The sequence below is a fragment of the Podarcis muralis genome, chromosome 11, assembly GCF_964188315.1.
Source record: "Podarcis muralis chromosome 11, rPodMur119.hap1.1, whole genome shotgun sequence".
NCBI lineage: Eukaryota > Metazoa > Chordata > Lepidosauria > Squamata > Lacertidae > Podarcis > Podarcis muralis.
The window spans coordinates 11052960-11074510 of NC_135665.1; the positions used below are offsets into that span (position 1 = coordinate 11052960).

General features: G+C 43.4%; 1 protein-coding gene across 2 annotated transcripts; it reads left to right on the forward strand.

The window, feature by feature from the left end:
• The first annotated feature begins 912 nt into the window (after positions 1-912).
• Positions 913-13276, forward strand: NXNL2 (nucleoredoxin like 2). Of its 2 annotated transcripts, XM_077936042.1 has the most exons (3): positions 913-2086; positions 3400-3483; positions 12534-13276. In XM_077936042.1, exons 1-3 carry the CDS (start codon positions 1785-1787, stop codon positions 12700-12702), a joined length of 555 nt encoding a protein of 184 aa, XP_077792168.1. In that variant the 5' UTR covers positions 913-1784; the 3' UTR covers positions 12703-13276. The 2 variants fall into 2 exon arrangements, with proteins under 2 accessions (XP_077792168.1, XP_028604991.1); XM_028749158.2 differs by lacking the exon at positions 3400-3483 and having other exon boundaries at positions 928-2086.
• The last annotated feature ends 8275 nt before the right edge of the window (positions 13277-21551 follow it).

Genomic DNA, 21551 nt, shown 5'->3' on the forward strand with positions numbered 1-21551 from the left:
TCTGCATTAACCTTCCAGGATTTGTCATGAGGCCCCAGGGATTCCCAAGCTCCTTTCTTGAGCTTAGATTTCCCTTACTGGCCTCAAAGAGGTAAAGCAGGCATAGGCAAACGCTGGCCTTCCAGATGTTTGGGACTACAATTCCCATAATCCCTGACCATTGGTCCTGTTTGCTAGGGATGATGGGAACTGTAGTCCCAAACATCTGGAGGGCTAGAGTTTACTGTCATTGTTAATGTTAACTGGGACCCCGTTTTTATCTGGATTTGAAACCAGTTTCAAACGCTGATTCCAAAATTTAGTTTGTCTAAAACTGACCAGGCACACTGAAAAATACTGATTTCTAACATGTTTATGTTTCAGTAGCAGCCAGCGTGTTGGAACAGAGTTTTGGATCCGGTGTTATTGCCTGAGGCGAAATGGGAAGGTGCTGTCTCACTTACTGGGGTCTCAGAAAAGTTGTGTGAGGCCTTCGAGTGGAGGCACCCCTTAGATTTTGCCGCCTGAGACAGCTGCCTCAGTCTGCCTCAGGGATGGGACAGCCCTGTGTGTCACCGTAGCTCACCTGGATGGGCAAATGACAGGGCAGAACCACAGCCAATCTGGGATTCCCACTGTATGTTATCCGTGGCTTTGAATAGTGAGGAGAGAATAGAGAATATTGGTTGGAAATAAACGGGTTGTTGGAAGTTTCTGATTGAGGTAGGTCCTTTGGCTGTCCATCATGTAAGTTGCACTGTGCTAAAGAGAACCAGAATAAAAACATCGGTAAGTAAGTTTCAATCATTTGAACTGCTTTCAAAAATGGAAATTAAAATAATTCTGGGCACTGCAGCTCACCCTCCCATTAACCCTTCACAAACTACAGTGCCCAGACTTCTTTGAAGAAAAGAAGGCACTTTCAATGTGCTTTGCAGGTAAACACAGCCTTTGGCTTAACGTCTAGCCCGAGGAAGAATTCTCATGAACTCGACGACTTGTCCACGACTCTCTGCGTTATTGCGCAACTGTCGCTTGTCGGTGTAATCGCAGAGCAGGATTTTATAACTCCTTCCCCAAATCCCCTCCTTTTTCTTTTTCTTTTTGCAGGACTCTGCGAGCGATCGTGCCTTTCTCTCGCCTGCCGGCTTGACGCTTCTCCGACCTGCGCGAGGACCAGCTGAGCAGACCTGTTGCTTCGCCTCCTGCGCGCAGAAACCCGCCCCCTTGCGCAATCGGATCTCGGGATGCTCAGAGCAAGAGCTTTCCAAGCTCGCCGGGCTCGGGAGGGCTATTTTTAGCGAGCTCATTCCATTTATATCCGCGGCAAACAAAGGCATCGACCTTAAGACGGTCCACGGCTTGGATAACCCCGACCCCCTGCAGTCCTCTCGCCTGCCGCTGCCTCTCCAAAGCCACGCGCAAAATCGTTTCTCTCCCGGACGTTTGGGGTCGCGGACGGGTCCAGCACGCGTTGCGCCTTCATCCCGTTTCCTCCTTCTTAGGATCTTCGGCTTTCTAGAGGGGAAAAAGCCCATTCGGGAGCTCAGGAAAGTAGGGTATATTCCGCCCCCCCCCCTCTCCATTTGGTTCCTCGCTGCTGATTTCCCTCTGAAGCAGAAACATTCGCTCCATCCAAACTTTGGAGACGGCGCGCGCGGCGGATCGCCTTAGAAATCCAGATTCCCGCTAGCACGTGGCTTCCCTCCCCCCCGGGGCCCCTCAATTTCGGAGATCGGCAACTGGGGAAAAAGGATCCCCAACCAACCACCACTCCCGGATCCTCGTCGCGCCGGTAAGAAAGAATGGTGGACATTTTCACTGGGCATTTCCTGGTGAACCGGGACGGCCAAGCCGTAGATCCCGAGCAAGCGCTGCAGAACAAGATCGTGGGCTTGTACTTCTCGGCCGCCTGGTGCTCCCTGTGCCGGGATTTCACGCCGATCCTGTGCGACTTCTACAGCGAGTTGGTGGAGGACGCGCCCTCGCCGGCGCCCTTCGAGATCGTGTTCGTCTCGTCGGACCGCAGCCGCGAAGAGATGGTGGATTACATGCAGAACATGCACGGGGAATGGCTGGCGGTGCCTTTCCAAGACACCTTTAAGCAGTGAGTAGGAGAAGGGAGCGGCTTGGGGGTGGAACACGTGTGTGGGAATGCAGAAGCCCGCGCAGAGGAGTAGGAGGCAGAGGAAGACCTCGCTCCCTCCCCCGCGTATGTAGATCTGCTTCCCCTCCGCCCACTCCGTGGTTAAACCCCGCCTCCTAATTCCAGGTGTGCAGGAATGGGGGAGGGAATCCTCTGGTGCTGCCAGGTAGGGGCAAAGCTCTCTTTAGCATTTATAGAGGTGCCTATGGTCCTCTATAAATTGGGTGGCGCTGTGGTCTAAACCACTGAGGCTACGGCTTGCTGATCAGAAGGTCGGTGGTTCGAATCCCCACGGTGTTGCAGGTAAGCAGGTTTGTCTGCTTACCTGCAACACCTGAACCCATCCTTCCTGGAAGTAGCAGCATACAAGGGGCTGTTTCCTTTTACTGTCACAACAGTCCCTTGAAGTATTTTAAGAGAAACTGCTCTCAGGTGAATCATAGAATCTTAGAGTTAGAAGGGACCCTGAAGGTCTAACTGTTCCTGACTCAACCTATTTCACTACACTAACTCAACCTACCCGCAACTCTAGCCCAATTCACTCCCACTCCAACCACCCAACTCCCAAAGAACTCTTCCAAAGAACTCCCCCAGAGATGGTTTTATAGTCCCTCTGACTTCACCCCCCTGGGTCCTGATTGGGTAACCTGTTTAACTGTTTCACCTCCAGCACTCTCATGTTAATGTCACACCGACATCCAAAAACATGACATCCATTCACGTTTCTGCCCTGGCTTCAGTCCACAAATATCCACTGGCTTCTGCAGACTGTCTTCCAAAGGTGAACTTCCATCAGCCGACATCCACAAACATCCGCCTGCTTTAGCCTTGTAGCCTCCACCAACTTCCATATCCAAAAGCCACTGACTTCCATCCACCAACATCTGCCAGCTTCTCTTAGGTCCATCATGAGATGTCCGCCAGCTTCCAACCACAGATACCAGCAGCCTTCAAGCAAGCAAACTTGCCTTATTATCACTCCCTAGCATCCCACCGTCAGCAGATTGCCTCCTTCCATTCACCAGTTTGCCTCCTGCAAGTGGAAGAAACCTGGGCAGTGCTGAATGTCACATCCATTGCCAGGTGTGTCCTGCTGGAAATAGAAAAGGGCTTTCACCTTGGCCTGCCTTTATATCCACTCAGTTGCCAAGTGCTTTTGTGACATCACAAGAAACCCACAGCCAATGGCAACGGCTGGGGAGGCATCATCTTCATTGCTTTGGGCCTCACAATGGCGGGTGGACCTATCAGTGATTATGTGCTTGTTTACTCAGGATGCAGGTGGCGCTGTGGTCTAAACCACCAAGCCTTTTGGGCTTCCCAGTAAGAAGGTTGGCGGTTCGAATCCGCACAACAAGGTGAGCTCCTGTTGCTCTGTCTCAGCTCCTGCCAACCTAGCAGTTTGAAAGCACACCAGTGCAAGTAGATAAATAGGTACCACTGTGGTGGGAAGGTAAATGGCGTTTCCGTGTGCTCTGGTTTCCATCTGAAGCAGTTTAGTCATGCTGGCCACATGATCTGGAAAGCTGTCTGTGGACAAACGCCAGCTCCCTCGGCCTGAAAGCGAGATGAGCGCTGCAACCTCATAGTTGCCTTTGACTGGACTTAACCGGCCGGGGGTCCTTTACCTTTACCTTAGCTGGATACCCCTGGTGCATTAGAAACCCAAGTGACCTTGGTGGTTGGGAGTGCTTTTTACCAGCTTCATCTAGTACATCGGCCATGTCTGTATCCAGATGGGGATAACTTGGCCACTGTATTCCATGGACTAGGAACCTCAAAATGGATTATTGCAACACACTTTATGCGGGTTGTTGTGTCCTGTAGCACCAGCAGCTAGACTCCTGGCGGGGTCAGATGGCCAAGAGCATGTGATACCTCTGCTAAAACATTGGCATTGGCTGCCCAAATGCCACACAAGGCTCTTGTGTTGATATACAAAGCCCAAAACAACTTGGGTCTATGATACCTTAAGGAGCCATTATATCCCAGCTCAATCACTGATATCATCTGACAGAGGCATGTTACTTGTCTCTCATACAGTCTTCAATGGCACCTGGCATCTCCACCATCTGGGGATAATTGGATCTGGACTGTTTTGTTTTCTTTCTTTTTTATAAATATTTTTATTATTTGTTTCCTTAAACAATATTTTCAACAATGCAATAACAAACATAAAGCTTTCTTTTATTTTATCATAATATTTTATTAGAGTTTTACAAAAAGAACAACATTAATAAAAATCAACAAAGATTACAAAAAACAAACAACAAACATCAAAAATCCAAACAGAAAAACAGAAAAAAGAAAAATACAAAAGAAAAAATTTACCATAAAAAGAACACTCTTTCATATTAGTAATTTTCAAAACCTTATTCTCTTTACTTCCACCCGCCTTCCCTTCTTGCATTCTATTTTAAAAATTAGTTCAGCAAGATCTTTCATTATTCATTTTAAACCTTTATCCTTCTCTTTATTAATCTTATTTATCTTAATCCCTAGAACCCCTTCGTTTCATTTTCAGAGCCTTCAGCATTCATGAATTTTACAATATTTTTGTAAATAGACTTTAAACTTTTTCCAGTCCTCTTCGAGCTGTTCCTCCCCTTCATCTCGGATTCTGCCGGTCATTTCTGCCAGTTCCATATAGTCTATTACTTGCGTCTGCCATTCTTCCAGGGTGGGTAGATCTTGCGTCTTCCAATGCTTTGCAATGAGTATTCTTGCTGCTGCTGTAGCGTACATAAAAAAAGTTCTATCCTTCTTTGGCACCAATTGGCCAACTATGCCCAGGAGAAAGGCCTCTGGTTTCTTCAGAAAAGTATACTTAAATACCTTTTTCAGTTCATTATAGATCATTTCCCAGAATGCCTTAATCCTTGGGCACGTCCACCAAAGGTGAAAGAATGTTCCTTCAGTTTCTTTACATTTCCAACACTTATTATCAGGCAAATGATAGATCTTTGCAAGCTTGACTGGTGTCATGTACCACCTCTAAGTCATTTTCATAATATTTTCTCTTAAGGCATTACATGCCGTAAATTTCATACCGGTGGTCCACAACCGTTCCCAGTCAGCAAACATGATATTATGACCTATGTCTTGTGCCCATTTTATCATAGCCGATTTAACCGTTTCATCCTCAGTATTCCATTTCAGCAACAAATCATACATTCTCGACAGTGTCTTAGCATTGGGTTCTAACAATTCTGTTTCTAACTTTGATTTTTCCACCTGGAAGCCAATTTTCCTGTCCAAATTATAGGCCTCTCTTATTTGAAAATAGTGTAGCCAGTCTCGCACCTTATCTTTAAGTTTCTCATAACTCTGCAATTTCAACCTGTCCCCTTCTTGTTCCAAAATTTCCGAATATCTCGGCCATTTAGATTCCATATTAAGCTTTTTCACAGCTTTAGCCTCCATTGGCGACAACCACCTAGGAGTCTTACTTTCTAACAAATCTTTATATCTAGTCCAGACATTGAGTAGTGCTTTTCTGACAATATGATTTTTAAAACCTTTATGAGCTTTAACCTTATCATACCACAGATATGCATGCCACCCAAAAGCATTATCATAACCTTCTAAATCCAAAATGTCTGTGTTCTCAAGAAGTAGCCATTCCTTCAGCCAGCAAAAAGCTGCTGCTTCATAATATAACTTAAAGTCTGGCAGGGCAAACCCTCCTCTGTTCTTAGTATCAGTAAGGATTTTATATTTTATTCTGGGCTTTTTGCCCTGCCAGACGAATCTAGAAATTTCTTTTTGCCACTTCTTGAAACAGTCCATCTTGTCAATAATTTGTAACGTCTGAAACAAAAATAACATTCTTGGCAATACATTCATTTTGATAACCGCATTTCTACCCAATAAGGAAAGCTTCAGATTTGTCCAAATTTCAAGGTCTTTTTTCACTTCTGACCAACACTTCTCATAGTTGTCTTTAAATAAGTTAGCATTTTTTGAGGTCATATTCACCCCTAGGTATTTCACTTTTTTCACCACTGATAAACCTGTTTCTCCCTGAAACCTTTCCCTCTCAATCGGTGTCAGGTTCTTTTCCAAAACCATTGTTTTTGATTTGTTCAATTTAAAACCTGCCACCAGACCAAATTCTTGTATTATTTCCAAAGCTCTATTGGTACTGGGAATTGGCTCCTGTAATGTCAATACTAGGTCATCTGCATATGCTTTAAGCTTGTATTGTTTAGCTCCGACCTGTATACCTTGGATCTGTTGGTCCCTTCTAATCATGTTCAGCAAGACCTCCAGGACTGAAATGAAAAGCAGAGGGGAAATTGGGCAGCCTTGTCGTGTCCCTTTCTCTATCTTAACCTCTTCTGTAACCGCGTTATTTACTATTAGTTTTGCCTTTTGTTCTGAATAAATCGCACCTATACCATTTCCAAACCTTTCCCCCACCCCCATCCCTTGCAGATTTTTCCTCATAAAACTCCAAGAAATATTGTCAAAGGCTTTCTCGGCATCAATAAATATCAAAACAGCTTTTGTGTTTATATTAACTTGCAGTTTTTCCAAAATGTCAATCAAGTTCCTTGTATTGTTTGACATATATCTGCCTGGGAGAAAGCCTGCTTGGTCTTTATGTATCATTCCAGCTAAAACCTTTTTCAGTCTTTTAGCCAAAATGTCAGCAAAAATTTTGTAATCCACATTAAGTAGGGATATGGGGCGGTAGTTCTTAAGTTGTGTCTTTTCAGACTCATTTTTCGGTATTAGTGTGATGTAAGCCTCTTTCCACGATTCCGGCGCTCTCTTCCCCTCCATGATTTCGTTGCAAACCTCCATTAATGGTTGAATTAAGAAGTCTTTCAAAACTTTATAATATTTGGAGGATAGTCCATCTGGTCCTGGGGACTTGCCTAGCTGCAAACTCTTTATGGCACCTTCCACTTCCTGTTCAGAGATTTTTTCATTCAAAATTAGTTTGCTCTCTTGGGATATTTTTTGTAATCCATTTGTTTCCAGAAATTTCTCGATCTTAATCTCATTCTGTGGCCCTTGTGCATACAGTTGCTTAAAGTATCTCTGGAAACAGTCTTTAATTTCCTTTGGGTTTTGTATATTCCTTCCATTTACTTCAAGATTCGTCACAGTATTTAATTTTTGTCTTTTCTTCAGCTGCCAGGCTAGCAGCTTTCCACATTTGTTAGCTGATTCAAAAGTTTTTTGTCTCATCTGTTTAATCTTCCATTCTATGTCCTGGTTAACCATTTTCACATATTGTGCTTGATATAATTTAATTTCTCGCAGAATCTCCTGTGACTTAGGTTTAGACCTTAATCTCTTCTCTCCATCTTTAATTTTCTCCAGAATCTTTCCTTTCCTTTCCTCTTGAAGTCTTCTCTTTATAGCATTTTGTTGGATCAAAAAACCCCTCATTACAGCTTTACTTGCGTCCCAGATTCCTCTTTTTTCCACTGTAGTCTTCAAATTTATTTCAAAATAGTCTTTTATAGCTTTTTGGGCCTTCTTAATAATTTCTGGATCTCTAAACAAGGTGTCATTCATTCTCCATCTGAAGGAACCAGTCGGTATTAGTTTCATCTCCATTTTCACAGGGTTATGGTCGGAGCAAATTTTTGGGCAGATTTCCACCTTTCAAATCTTGGGTGCCATCCCACTTGTAATCCAAATTTGGTCAATTCGTGTCCAGGTCATGTTGGCTTCAGAGAAGAAAGTCCCCTCTCTACCTAGGGGGTTTTTAGTTCTCCAGATGTCAATCAAATCCATATTGTCAGTCATTTCAAAAAAGGTCTTTGGTAGTCTTCCATCTTTTGTAACAAACTGTCTTTCAGATTTATCCATATTTGTCGACACAACACCGTTCATATCTCCCATCAAAATGATCTTTTGGTCCATGTAATCCAACAAAGTCTCATGCAGATGCTTATAAAATTCTGATTTCCCCTCATTGGGTGCATAGACTCCAATTATTAATATCTTCTCACCTTGAGATTGTATCTCAATTGCTACAAATCGTCCATGTTCGTCTTTAAGGAGAAATTTTGGTGATAACTTCTCTTTTGCGTATATCACAACTCTTTTTTTAACTTTATCTGATGAAATAAATTCTTGACCTAATCGTTTATTTATAAGTAATTTCCTGTGGAGTCTTGTTATATGTGTTTCTTGTAAACAAATCAAGTCTAATTGTTCTTTTTTTAAGATATGAAAAATTCTTTTCCTCTTGCTGGGGGAGTTTAGACCCCTAATATTCCAAGTTAACATCTGTAGAGACATGTTGTAGTTACTGTAAGGCTCCTCCAACCGCTCCCAAAAGTTGCTCCTGATCTGACGGTTGTGTCTCTTTCTCTAATTGATCCAACCCCAAGGGGTGTCTTGCCAAGTCAAGTGGTCCAGCTCCTGGTACTTCCGGATCTTTTGTTCTGGCCTCTTTTCTCAGGTCTTCACCAAAGTCTCTCAGAAAACTCACTTTATCTTCCTTTGATCTTATCCTTATTTTATGACCTTTAAATGTGAATGAGAGGCCTTGTGGAAATTCCCACCTAAACGGAATGTTGCTTTTCCTTAACAGGCCTACCAAGTCTGTGTAATTAGATCTGAGGTCCAGTAAATGTTTTGGGATATCTTTGAAGATCTCAATTCTCTCACCTTGTATCACAAGTGCTTTCTGGTAGTGAAGATTCAAGACTTTATCTCTTTCCTCCTTTGATCTTAATGAAATCAGACAGTCTCTTGCTCTGTTTTTCCTTTTTACCCTTCCCAAACGGAAAGCACTCACTATCTTAAATTCTTCCTTTTGTGGATCCAGGTCCCAGAAATCTTCAAATTCCAGTGTAAGAAAGTCAATTAATTCTCCATCTTCTGTTTCTGGGACCGCCCTTATTCTCAAATTAGTCTGTTTCTCTTTAAGTTCGATCAGAGAGAATTGTACCTTGTAGTCATCCAATTTTCTATTTATTGGCGGTATTTTCTCCTCCACCGCCAAGACTCTTTCTTTCGCTTCCTCTGCTATCTTTTTTGTCTCCTTGGATTCCAGCAGCAACTTGTCAATAGCTTGAGTATTGGTGTTGACCTTCTGTCCCACGTCGCTCACCTTCTGCCCAAGATCATTGATGGTTGAGGTGTTTATATCAATCTTGGCTGTCAAGTTTTGTACAGCTAAAAGAATCTTATCCAGAGTGGCAGGATCTGCTCCTTCTGTGGCCTGTGACGTAGAAAGTCCTGCTACAGATCCTCTTCTATGCGCTTGTTGTTGCTGTGCCTGTAGTTGTTGCTGTTGTCTAGTTTTAGCTCTTGTCGCCTTCTCTTGAGCCTGTTCCCACGCCTTATCTTGAGGTTTGTCCTGATCCATTACTCAGCCTCTGAGAGTCAAGGTCATTCACACAGCTTATGCCACTGAGCAGGCTTGTTTTTTAACAGCAGAAAGATGACAGCTGCAGTGGAAAATCCCCAGCAGTGACACAAAGTTCCTCTAGGGGAGCAGAGTAGCAAAATGTTTCAACATGGTAGTTCTTAAATAACAGATTTCCCAAAACATTCACTAATAGAAACAGTTATACTTGGCTCCAATGTATCTTCTAAAAAGTTACTGGTCTCTTGCAGAACATATTATAAGCATTACAATGTCTATAGAAAAGGGTGCGCTCAGAATGACCTTTAAAGTTGTATAAAGCAGTCCGAAATCAGTTGTTAAATGATGGTTTCCCCCCTTTCCCCAATTGTGGGGGGGGGGGATCGTTTGCCAGGCACTGAAATTTAGCTCTTTAAAGTGCCCAAATTCTTTGGTCCAAAGCTTCTTTTTCCCCTTGCTTTTAAACTATTTACAGGATCGGCAAAGCAGGCTTCCTGTTTATACTTTGCCGGTTTCAGATCCAAATTTTCTGTTAGCGACCAAGATCAAAGCCAGGATCAAGTTCGCAGTTCAGTTAGATCCGCTCTTATTCTTTGATCTTTCCCAGGTTCCCCGGTTCTTACTCACGGGTAGATGTTTCAGTAAGGAATTTCACAGGAAAAAGGTCAGCGCTCTCCGGTAACAGCTGTGCAGCTTCACTCCGCAGAAGTAGCGATCGACCCTCAGCACAGCGCACCCCCGCTCCGCTCCGAAGCTCTTTACAGAGCTTCTTTGACAGCTCGGGGGGCGCAAAACGTGCCCGCTGGGTCCCACGGCCTCAGGCTTCCTCCGCCTGCGGGTTTTTTGAGGGTCCTCCACTTTCGCTGTAGCGGAGGTCCCGATTTCCGCGGAGCTTCTCCCTCCGTTCAGAGGGAATCCGCCATTACCGCTGGCGCCGCCTCCGGAAGCACAAACATAAAGCTTTCTGCTCTGCTGAGCATGCGACTTCCCTCCTTCCCTTCAGCAGGTTTTCCGCTTTCAAGTCCTGTCTCACATTTTTGTTCTTTCACTTCTATTATCCACACTGTAGGATTTATTTCAATCCTGCTAGTGTCTTCAGATTTTGCAATTATGATTCAAATATACAATAAATTTACTCCAGTCCCTTTGAAATTTTTGATTGTCCTGGTCCCAAATCCTGCAGGTCAGTCTGGCCAATTCTGCAAAGTCCGTCATCGTCACCTGCCACTCTGCAATCGTAGGTACTTCCTGTAGCTTCCATTTTGGGGCCATTAAAGTTCTCGCTGCTGCTGTGGCGTACATAAATAGTCATTGATCTATCTTCACAATTTGCTCTCCCATCAAACCTAGCAAAATTGTTTCCAGGGTTTTTTTTGTGTTTTTTTTTTGAGAAAGGTATATCTAAACATCTTTTTTAGTTCATTATAGATCAATTCCCAAAATGTTTTTACTTTATCACACGTCCACCACATATGATAAAAGTCTCTGTCTGATTCTTTGCATTTCCAGCATGTTTTGACTCTCATTCTATACATCTGGGGATAATTGGATCTGGACTGTTTTCAGTCACTAATATTCTGTAGAATTCTATCAGCTATATTTTATCTATACGATTGGAACACATTTCAGGAACCAAATACGCTTTTTTTTGCAGCCTGAGCAGGAGCAGTCACCATTAAGAAAAAGAGGCTGGAATAGAATGTATGTGTGGACTGTCCATTTCTTCTTTTCTTTTCTTCTTCTTTAACGTTTCTGCTTTTCTGTTATAACTTCTCACAGCTCTTAACCTAGCTCAAGGTCGTCATCTGAACTAGCCAGATGTTCAACTGAGAATCAACCACAGAATCAATCATTTGAAAAATCAGACTTTGGAGCTGTCTTCCCCCAAAATGGCATCTAGACATTTCATTTTGGTGACTGCAACCTTGGTTTAAGGAGCCATTTGGTGCCTAGTTTATATATCTGGGTTTCCAACACTGCCCTCATGTTACATGTTACGGAGGCCTGACTGGTCCCAACTAGAAAATTGGGTGTAATCCTAGGCTGTGAAACAATCTTCCAGCAGAGATTCAGCAGGCAGAGGTGTATAAGTACTTTTATAAACGAATAAATTAAATAAAGAATTCCTGAACTTGCTTCATCCCTCAGTTTGTCTGTATAATCCAGAGACCATCCGGAGATTTAAACAAATCCACAGCATCGGGATAAGCGCTGTAGTATTCATTCTCTCTCTCTCTCTCTCTCTCTCTCTCTCTCTCTCTCTCTCTCTCTCTTCTTTGGTTTGACTCTTTGTCTTCAGATAAATGAGCATGTAAACAGCATGCAACATTCTCTCTGATGGATGCAGCCCATTGTTTTGCACCACCCAATCACTTTGAATGTGCCAAAGTCTCAATGAGATGACTTTACTGACTGACCTTGCATGACGCAGCGCATGTTTACCCAGAGGAGGAGTCTGGCTGTTTTCAAAACAATAATGCGGAAATCATTTTTCGCACTCCATACTACTGTAATTGGGTTGGAAAACTGCATGGGTGGAATCTAAATTATTCTGAGCTTGAAAACCCAACACCCAAAAAAGCCCCTAATTTAAGGGGGGAAAATTATGTTCTTACAAGCTCACTCATACAAGCTCGATCATGCTCCAAAAAACATGGAAATTTTTAGTTAAGGCTTCTGCAGTCATTTTGGTTTCAGTGCTATGCACCTGGCAACAAGCTCTGCCAAATGTAGTGGAAGTGAGTTCTGTATAAGTATTCATGGGAGTGTGATATTAATGTAACATCTCATTCTGGTTTGAAGAGTGCTTGAAATTTTTCAGAATATTGTCTGTGTGTGTTATAGAAAGCGCTTCTGTTATTTGAATTAGCACTTTAAACCAGGTGACTTTTTAAAGAGACCTACAATAAATTGTGTGCTTGTTGGTTTTTTTAAATAACAACCCTATTACAATTCTTTTAACCAACTTTAAGTAAAAATAGATATTCAATCACGCTTAATCCGCTCTATTTTCTCTTGCACTTTACACCAGTGTGTTCCTCTTTCCCCGCCCCCTCTTTTTCTTTGCAGTGAGCTGAAGAAGAGATACAACATCACAGCCATTCCTAAACTTGTGATTGTTAAACAAACTGGAGAAGTCATCACCGATAAAGGAAGGAAACAGATAAGGGAACGGGGACTCAACTGCTTCCGAAACTGGCTGGAAGGGGCAGACATCTTTCAGAATTTCTGCAGCTGAACCAGCGGTGGGAATTTCAGACAAAGATAGCTTAGCTAAATCCTTTGTATCATCGGAATTCCCACCTTCACAACTAAGCCAAGCAGAGAAATGGCTTTTTCTTCGGATGGTATCTAACCAAGTCATACCCAGGGCAGACCCATTGAAATGAATGGACCCGACTAACTGTGGTCCATTGCTTTCAATGGATCTACTCTGAGTACAACTTAGTTGGATACCCACCTTTGTTTGAATGTCGTTTTGCTTTATTTAAAATTCTGTGTGACTGGAAGAATTAAGCATAGCTGGGTCCAATGTACTCTTCCATCTCTTTTGTATTATTTATGCTTTTATTACATAGAATATAACCAAAGCTGAAGAATTTGGTAAAGGCTAGCATTATCTAGGAAAGAGGATTTTGGCAGTTAGAAAGAGTGCCCTCTCCAATCTATGCAAGCCTTTTATTTTTACAAAGGTAAAAACTCTACAGGGAAAACTATATTTCTTGGCAAGAAGACTTTTTTGGAGTATTGGTTTATAATTTATATTACTAAAATAAGAGAGTATTTGCTTTAATAAATCCATTTATAGCTTACTTGACTCCTTTACTGCGTACCAAATTGAAAACAAAAACTCGATGGCCTGTTATCTAATGCTTCTCTTGCTATTAGTTCATGCTTTCTGCTCTCTAGTAATATATTTCCCTCTGGAGTTTTTGGGGTTGCTTCTTATTCCACCCTGGTCTCTTCACTGCTAACAGGTGTTGGCCTTGCAAATGCTCTACAACTTGTGAATCAGTGAGCCAATCACAGCCCACCAGTCATGGATGGCAGCCTGTCATGAGCTTGATAAACCTCTCTGTTTTTGCTCAGTTGTGTGGGCACTGTCAAGAGAAGAAGATGCAACCTCTGTGCTTACAGAGCAGGCTTCCTCAACCTTGGCCCTCCAGGTGTTTAGAGACTACAATTCCCATCATCCCTGACCACTGCTCCTGCTAGCTAGGGATCATGGGAGTTGTAGGCCAAAAACATCTGGAGGGCCGAGGTTGAGGAAGCCTGTTGTAGAGTCTTCACATCCACTTGGGACAAGAGAGAGAGCCACTTTGGCCAAGCTAAGAGATCAGGGAGATGAATATGGAAGAGGCACTCATTACGGTCCATGATGATGGTCTAGGGCAGGGTTATCCAACTTGGTGCCTTTCAGATGTTGTTGAACTGCCATTCCCAGCAGCCCCAGACATCATGGCTGATGGGGAGAGACAATGGAAGCTGTACTGTGGCAACGTCTGGAGGATGTGACATTGGCCACCCCAGTCAGGTGACTTGATTCTTGCTCTGTGTGAGAGAGATTCCGGATTAAATTCCCGGATAAGCCCAGGGAAGAAGAAGAAGAATTTGGATTTGATATCCTGCTTAATCACTACCCGAACGAGTCTCAAAGCGGCTAACATTCTCCTTTCCCTTTCTCCCCCTCAACAAACACCGTGAGGTGAGTGGGACTGAGAGACTTCAAAGAAGTGTGACTAGCCCAAGGTCAACCAGCAGCTGCATGTGGAGGAGTGGAGACGCGAACCCGGTTCACCAGATTACGAGTCTACTGCTCTTAACCACTACACCACACTGGCGTAGGGAAAAGAGGGGCTGCAGCTTTAGGGTTGAGGGGGCATAGTTCAGTGATTTTGCATGTCAAAGGTCTCAGCTTCAATCCCAGTTACAAGGATGAAGGAGCAATGGACACAAAAGACGTTTGGTGGAGACCCAGGAGAGCCACTTCCAATCCAAATAGACTCTGGATGGACTCTGCATAAAGCATTTATTCCTGGAGATTGCGATGGGGCTTTCAATCCAGAATATAGACGAAGCCTGGGCATTAGAAGATGTGTGAACGACAGGGATGGGACACCTGTAGCCTCTTAATTTTATGTGGCCGTCAACCTCATTTCAAAAGCCCTCTGCAAGTGGTAAGTTCAGACTTCTGCCAACACCATCCCTCTCTCTCTCCAGCAGCCTACTGGCTGGGGAAGAGCGGGAGAGGCTGAGAAAAGGGGTGGCCTTGCCCACTTCAGATTCTGCCTCACCTGCCAACTATTATTATTTATCATAATTTAGTGTTTTCCATAGCTGCCAAGTGTCCCTTATTTGAAGGGACAGTCCCTTATTCCAGCGCCACGTCCCACTGCTGTCCCTTATTGATGGATGTCCCTTAAATGATGTCCCTTAAATTTCAAAGGAAGCAGCTCCTCTCCCTCCCTCCCTGCCGGCCAGGGAGGAGGGAGGCTCCAACTATGTTGCTTGGCTGTGTTGCTCACCCAATAAGAAGTCTAAGAACGACTGGGGGGTGGAGCTTGCATGCCTTGTGTGTGGCTAGTTAATGCAAGCTGAGGGGTTTTTTGAATGCTGGGCGCCATTTTGTTGCACGTGCTGCTGCAAACTTTGCAGTGCAAAGCCAGGCTGGGGAGCCATCTTAAGTTGAGACCGCACAGGCCTTGTGGTGCATGTGATTCAGATTCTATTCAGTTGAAGCTCTGGTTACAAATTTGGTTGGACAGTGTTCTCGAAGCTACCAGCATGAGTTTGACCAGACTGCAGGAGGACAGGAAGACTGGAGTGCCTGGAACAGGTGAGGCTGCAGGTCCCTTATTTTGGCTGCTGGTCCCTTATTTTCAAGGCTGCTGGCCCCTTATTTTCAAATCTGTAAGTTGACAGCTATGGTGTTTTCTGACATCTCTTGATTATCTCTTTGTGGCAGCAACTGGCAGCTGCATCTCGCAGGCCTCAGAGTGGATACAAAATTCATTTACTGTAGTCCTTATGATACATCTCCACATATTTTCAGTATCACATGTGACACACAGCAGCCAGGCACAATTCTCAACCCGGAGAAGTGAGTCTGCTGATTGCCGTCTTGTATCCAGTCTGGTCAGCACTTGTGTTGTTTAGTCGTTTAGTTGTGTCCGACTCTTCGTGACCCCATGGACCAGAGCACGCCAGGCACCTCTGTCCTCCACTACCTCCCGCAGTTTAGTCAAACTCATGCTGGTAACCTCGAAAACACTATCCAACCATCTCGTCCTCTGTCGCCCCCTTCTCCTTGTGCCCTCCATCTTTCCCAGCATCAGTGTCTTCTCCAGGGAGTCTTCTCTTCTCATGAGGTGGCCAAAGTACTGGAGCCTCAGCTTCACGATCTGTCCTTCCAGTGAGCACTCAGGGCTGATTTCCTTCAGAATGGATGCGTTTGATCTTCTTGCAGTCCATGGGACTCTCAAGAGTCTTCTCCAGCACCATAATTCAAAAGCATCAATTCTTCGGCGATCAGCCTTCTGGTCAGCACACCCAATCCTATATTGTTATTATTATTACTGTTAGTTGAATTTATAAACCATCCTATACCTGGGGGTCTCAGGGCACTTCACAGAATAAAATCAAGATATAAAATTACAAAAAAAAACCATAATAAAAATAACCCAATAGCCCCCTCCCAAAAAAAACACACCACACATTTTAAAAGGGCATAGGATGTAAATCAGATCAACCAAAGACCTGGTTAAAAAGGAACGTTTTTGCCTGGTGCCTAAAGGTGCATAATGAAGGCGCCAGGCGAACTTCCCTGGGGAGAGCATTCCACAGATGGGGAGCCACTGTAGAGAAGGCCCCGTTCTCGTGTTGCCACCCTCCGGACCTCTCGAGGAGGGGGCACACGAAGAAGGACTTCATCCCTTCCAGTGTTTGGCACGTGGCATTCAACATTATCCCAAAGTGACCCACAACAGAAAACAGGGTGCCCACCCAGGTGTGCAGAATAACATGCAATGTGGATGGAAAGAGGCCACCTGGAACCAACGTCAATGTTAGAACGCTCTGTGATGTTTCCAAAGCCTACAATTAAGCTAGAGCTCTATAATTTTTTCTCCCCCTTCTGTCTTTCTTCAAGGGCAATGTGAATTTGATATAGGAATGGTCTGCCCATCTTCACCACCTTGATTTCTTTCTCACTGGTTGTGCAAGAAGCAGCTCACATTTTACAACCTGCAAGCTGTGCCTTTGATACGTAAAATGCCTTTAAGAGGCTCCCTCCTCTGTGCAGATATGAACCTCTGGAGGCTTAATTGATAGGGATGCGGCTTCTGGTTAGCAACAGCCATCTGTGCTGTGGGAACAAAAGGCTCATATTTCTCTTGTAAAGTTCAACTCTGATATCGTTGTTGATCAGAGGCATTACAACCAGATACTCGGCGTAACCCATAAGATACCCTTCTGCATAGAAGGATGTGCCTAGCTTTCAGGGCACCTCCAGACTGGTGGTGTTGTTTTTATGGGTGTATTCTGCACCATATTCATTGACGCAGTAATAATAATAATAATAATAATAATAATAATAATAATAATTTATTATTTATACCCCGCCCATCTGGCCGAGTTTCCCCAGCCACTCTGGGCGGCTCCCAATCAGTGTTAAAAACAGTACAGCGTTACATATTAAAAACTTCCCTGAACAGGGCTGCCTTAAGATGTCTTCTGAATATCAGGTAATTATTTATCTCTTTGACATCTGATGGGAGGGCGTTCCACAGGGCGGGCGCCACTACCGAGAAGGCCCTCTGTCTGGTTCCCTGTAGCCTCACTTCTCGCAATGAGGGAACCGCCAGAAGGCCCTCGGCGCTGGATCTCAGTGTCCGGGCTGAACGATGGGGGTGGAGACGCTCCTTCAGGTATACAGGACCGAGGCCGTTTAGGGCTTTAAAGGTCAGCACCAACACTTTGAATCGTGCTCGGAAACGTACTCTAGCAGTAATAGAGCACCACTGGTTTACTGGATCATCCACATATCATTTTTCTTTATTAGCTGTTCTGTGGTGCTTCTCCACTGTTACTGCATCATCGCCAGCCGGAGGGGCGCTCCTGTGCTATAATGCAAGAAAAAGGACAAAACCCAAAACCAAACACCCATGAACAGATTTTTTTTTTTTTTAAAATTATTATTGTTGCAAAATAGTTTACATAAAACAACACATTTTTTGTTGGGGGGGGGGACCCATATTTCAAGATCCGAAGGGGGATTCTGATCATCTTCTTGCTACTGCATTAATGTCCAAATCAGACCAAATCAGTCCAAACAGAGTTCATAATTCTATCCAATCTTATCTTGCTGTTTCCACATCACATCTTGTTCATATATTTTCTCTTTTTTCTTTATGATCTCTTCTGATAGTCTCCTTAAGCCGATAAACACCAATATTAATCCTGTGTGAACAAAATTTACAACAACAAAATTTAAAATTCGGCTTTGTAATTCGGAATTTATATGATGTGATTTAATTTGATTTGATTGGCCAGTTAATAAAAATTATTTAAAATAAATAAATACATAAAACAACACAGACAAACAAAACAAAAAAGAACAGTACATCAGTAACAACTACACACACACTAACAACAATTTTTTTAACTTCATACACATTTTGGACTTCCGATTCACCTTATTGGGCTTTCTACATATTCTTAGCCTATAAGCCAGGGGTTAGCAAACTTTTTCAGCAGGGGGCCGGTCCACTGTTCCTAAGACCTTGTGGGGGGCTGGACTATATTTTTTGGGGGGGAAATGAACGAATTCCTATGCCCCACAAATAACCCAGAGATGCATTTAAATAAAAGGACACATTCTACTCATGGAAAAACACACTGATTCCCGGACTGTCCGCGGGCTGGATTTAGAAAGCGATTGGGCCAGATCCAGCCCCTAGACCTTAGTTTGCCTACCCATGCTATAAGCACTTCCTGATATATACATTGCATATCACAAATAATTTTTTAAGTTTCTAGCATTCCTTAATATTCAAGATTCAGTCCAAACCTCTCAGGAGATCTGCATTTTCACCATATTGTTTTATATATTCTTTAAATATTACCCAATCTTTACTCACTTTCTGAACTGTGTTTCCTCTTATTCTCCCAGTCATTTTTGCAAGTTCCAAGTATTCTATCATCTCCACCTGCCAGTCAAAGAACAGGTTTTAATGGGCGCACACCCATCACAAACAAAGGAGCATGTCATTTGCAAAACATTTGCAGACACAATTGGTACTGAAAGCATTATTGTGTAATGACTGCCTCAATTAGCATCATGAAGACAAATCATGATGAATGCTGAATTTTAAAAAAGGATACCTGGAGGGGCATTGAGATCCTTGAAATTGACCGAATTGGCAATGTTAACAATTTTAAGCATTGTACCCATATTTCAAGAAGTAAAAATCTGGACACAAAAGGTTGTTGAGCTTTTGTTGGGAAAGTTGTTGAGCTTTTGGGTGATTACCCCCCCCCCAAAACCCCCGGATTCTAATTCAATCATTGGAATCCCGGACATGTCCAGGAAAATCTGGACATATGGCAACCCTATACACAAGCCTGATAAAGTTGTTGATATGGAAGAAGGACACTAAACGGCGTCGGTCCTGTATACCTGAAGGAGCGTCTCCACCCCCATCATTTTGCCCAGACACTGAGGTCCAGCGCCGAGGGCCTTCTGGTGGTTCCCTCACTGCGAGAAGCCAAGTTACAGGGAACCAGGCAGAGGGCCTTCTTGGTAATGGCACCCACCCTGTGGAATGTCCTCCCACCAGATGTCAAAGAGAAAAACAACTACCAGACTTTTAGAAGACATCTGAAGGCAGCCCTGTTTAGGGAAGCTTTTAATGTTTAATAGATTATTGTATTTTAATATTCTGTTGGAAACTGCCCAGAGTAGCTGGGGAAACCCAGCCAGGTGGGCGGGGTATAAATATTTATTTATTTATTTATTTATTTATTTAAACCCTGCTTGGCTGGTGGGACACTATGGCTAGGATCCAAGGAGTTTCTTCATAACATGTAAGGGACTTGCCATAGTGTGGAAACGTTGACCTTTCCCCCTTTTGACATCACCAACAGTTTTAAAAAACATTGGTTTCAAAAGCAGTTGGGTCTGCAGGACCGTTGATGAGCAGAGCAAATCTAAAGTACACACCTTGGGCTCAAAGGTTTGAGGGGACCATCAGTGAGATTCAAGGCACTGCTGCCCATTTGCTGGCTCTCTCTTTTCCCACCCAGTCCAAACAACTGTGTGAAGGTACTAGTTCAGGGGTCAGCAAACTTTTTCAGCAGGGGGCCGGTCCACTGTCCCTCAGACCTTGTGGGGGGCCGGACTATATTTTGAAAAAATGAATGAATGAATTCCTGTGCCCCACAAAAAACCCAGAGATGCATTTTAAATAAAAGCACACATTCTACTCATGTAAAAACACCAGGCAGGTCCCACAAATAACCCAGATATGTATTTTAAATAAAAGGGCACATTCTACTCACGCTGATTCCTGGACCGTCTGCGGGCCGGATTGAGAAGGCGATTGGGTCAGATCTGGCCCCCAGGCCTTAGTTTGCCTACCCATCGACTAGCTGCTCCATCTCCTCATTGTTTTCGAGACAGGGCAGGTGAACAGACGGTGATAGCAAGGAAGAAGAGCTATAGAACCAGGAGACTCCAGAGAGAATGGCAGTGGCAGGATAAATCACGGTTGCATGAACACCATACATTTAAAACACATGAGTTTCCCCAAAGAATCCTTGGAGCTGTACAGTAGTTTATTAAGAGTGCTGGGAATTGTATCTCTCTGAGGGATAAACTGCAGTTCCCAAGAGTCTTTTTTTTTGGGGGGGGGGACGACAACGTCTGATTTAAATATACTTTGAATGTATGTTGTGCAAAATAAAGTTTACTACACATTACGGAGGAGGCCCTGTGTTTGCAATAATGTGCATTTTTGTCTCTAACTTTTGGAAGAAAACCGTTTTTAAATATTAGTGGTGGTGATGGCAGGAACAGTAAAGGTATAGTTTCTAGAACTGATTGTGTCAAAGCACTCAATCTGAGAAGAAAATTCTCTTGGCTGTGTGCTGGGTTTTGAAAAATATATATATATTATTATTTGCAATCACTGTAGCTTCAGCCTGTTCATATTGCTTTTATTAATTTGCAGGATGGCATTAAAGAAGGTCAGTTCAGACAGATGTTTGTACTGAGCAGGTTCAAGTTGAGGCTTTCCTGTAGTCTGGCGGTGTGCGGGTTGCTGCAGATTCTCTGCTGTCGACTGCTATGAAGACAAATATACAGATCGTCGAATCCTCCTCACAGAAGGATTTATTGTCGTCATCTTTCTCCTTGTTTTACTATGCAGTATATTTAACATAAGCGTCTCAGACATAAAACATGCTTTATGATTGGGGGTTTTTTTTGGCTTTCGGAAACGAGGGGTATATTTTAGAACTCTAAAATCCAGAGTGAAGAGGTTGCTATGGAAAACAGCCAGAAGGTGAAGCACAGCAGGCTGTTTCTGTGTCATAGAAATGTTAAATTATTTCGGACAGGTAGCCAAGCTTTGGTCTGAAGCCAAGTCAAACTGAGGTCCCGGAGCCCCTTAAGAAACTAGCATTTTTATTGTGGCATATAGCGCAATAAAATTGCTAGTCTTGAAAGTGCCACCGGTTGGTGTATTTTTCTTAAATGATGGCATACTTATCCACAGAGGTGTGTATAGATGCTAGGAGAGGGTATATTTTTAAGATATTATCTTTCTTCCTGCACGTTTGTGAGCTCAGCAGAGTGTATCCATTGCAGCTTGAAAGGGAAGCTTGTGTAGGTTAGTTTTAGCCTTTTAATTTAAGTAATCCAGGGTGCTTTAAGGCAGACTGGATTTCCCTGCTATTTCCCCCTTTCCTCCCACTTCAAACAATAATCACACAAAGAGTCTTGTAAAGGTAAAAACAGCATTTACTCATCTCAGAGTTTCAAATGGTAATTCCATTACAAAGACATACTTAAGGCTAGCTTAAGAGGGT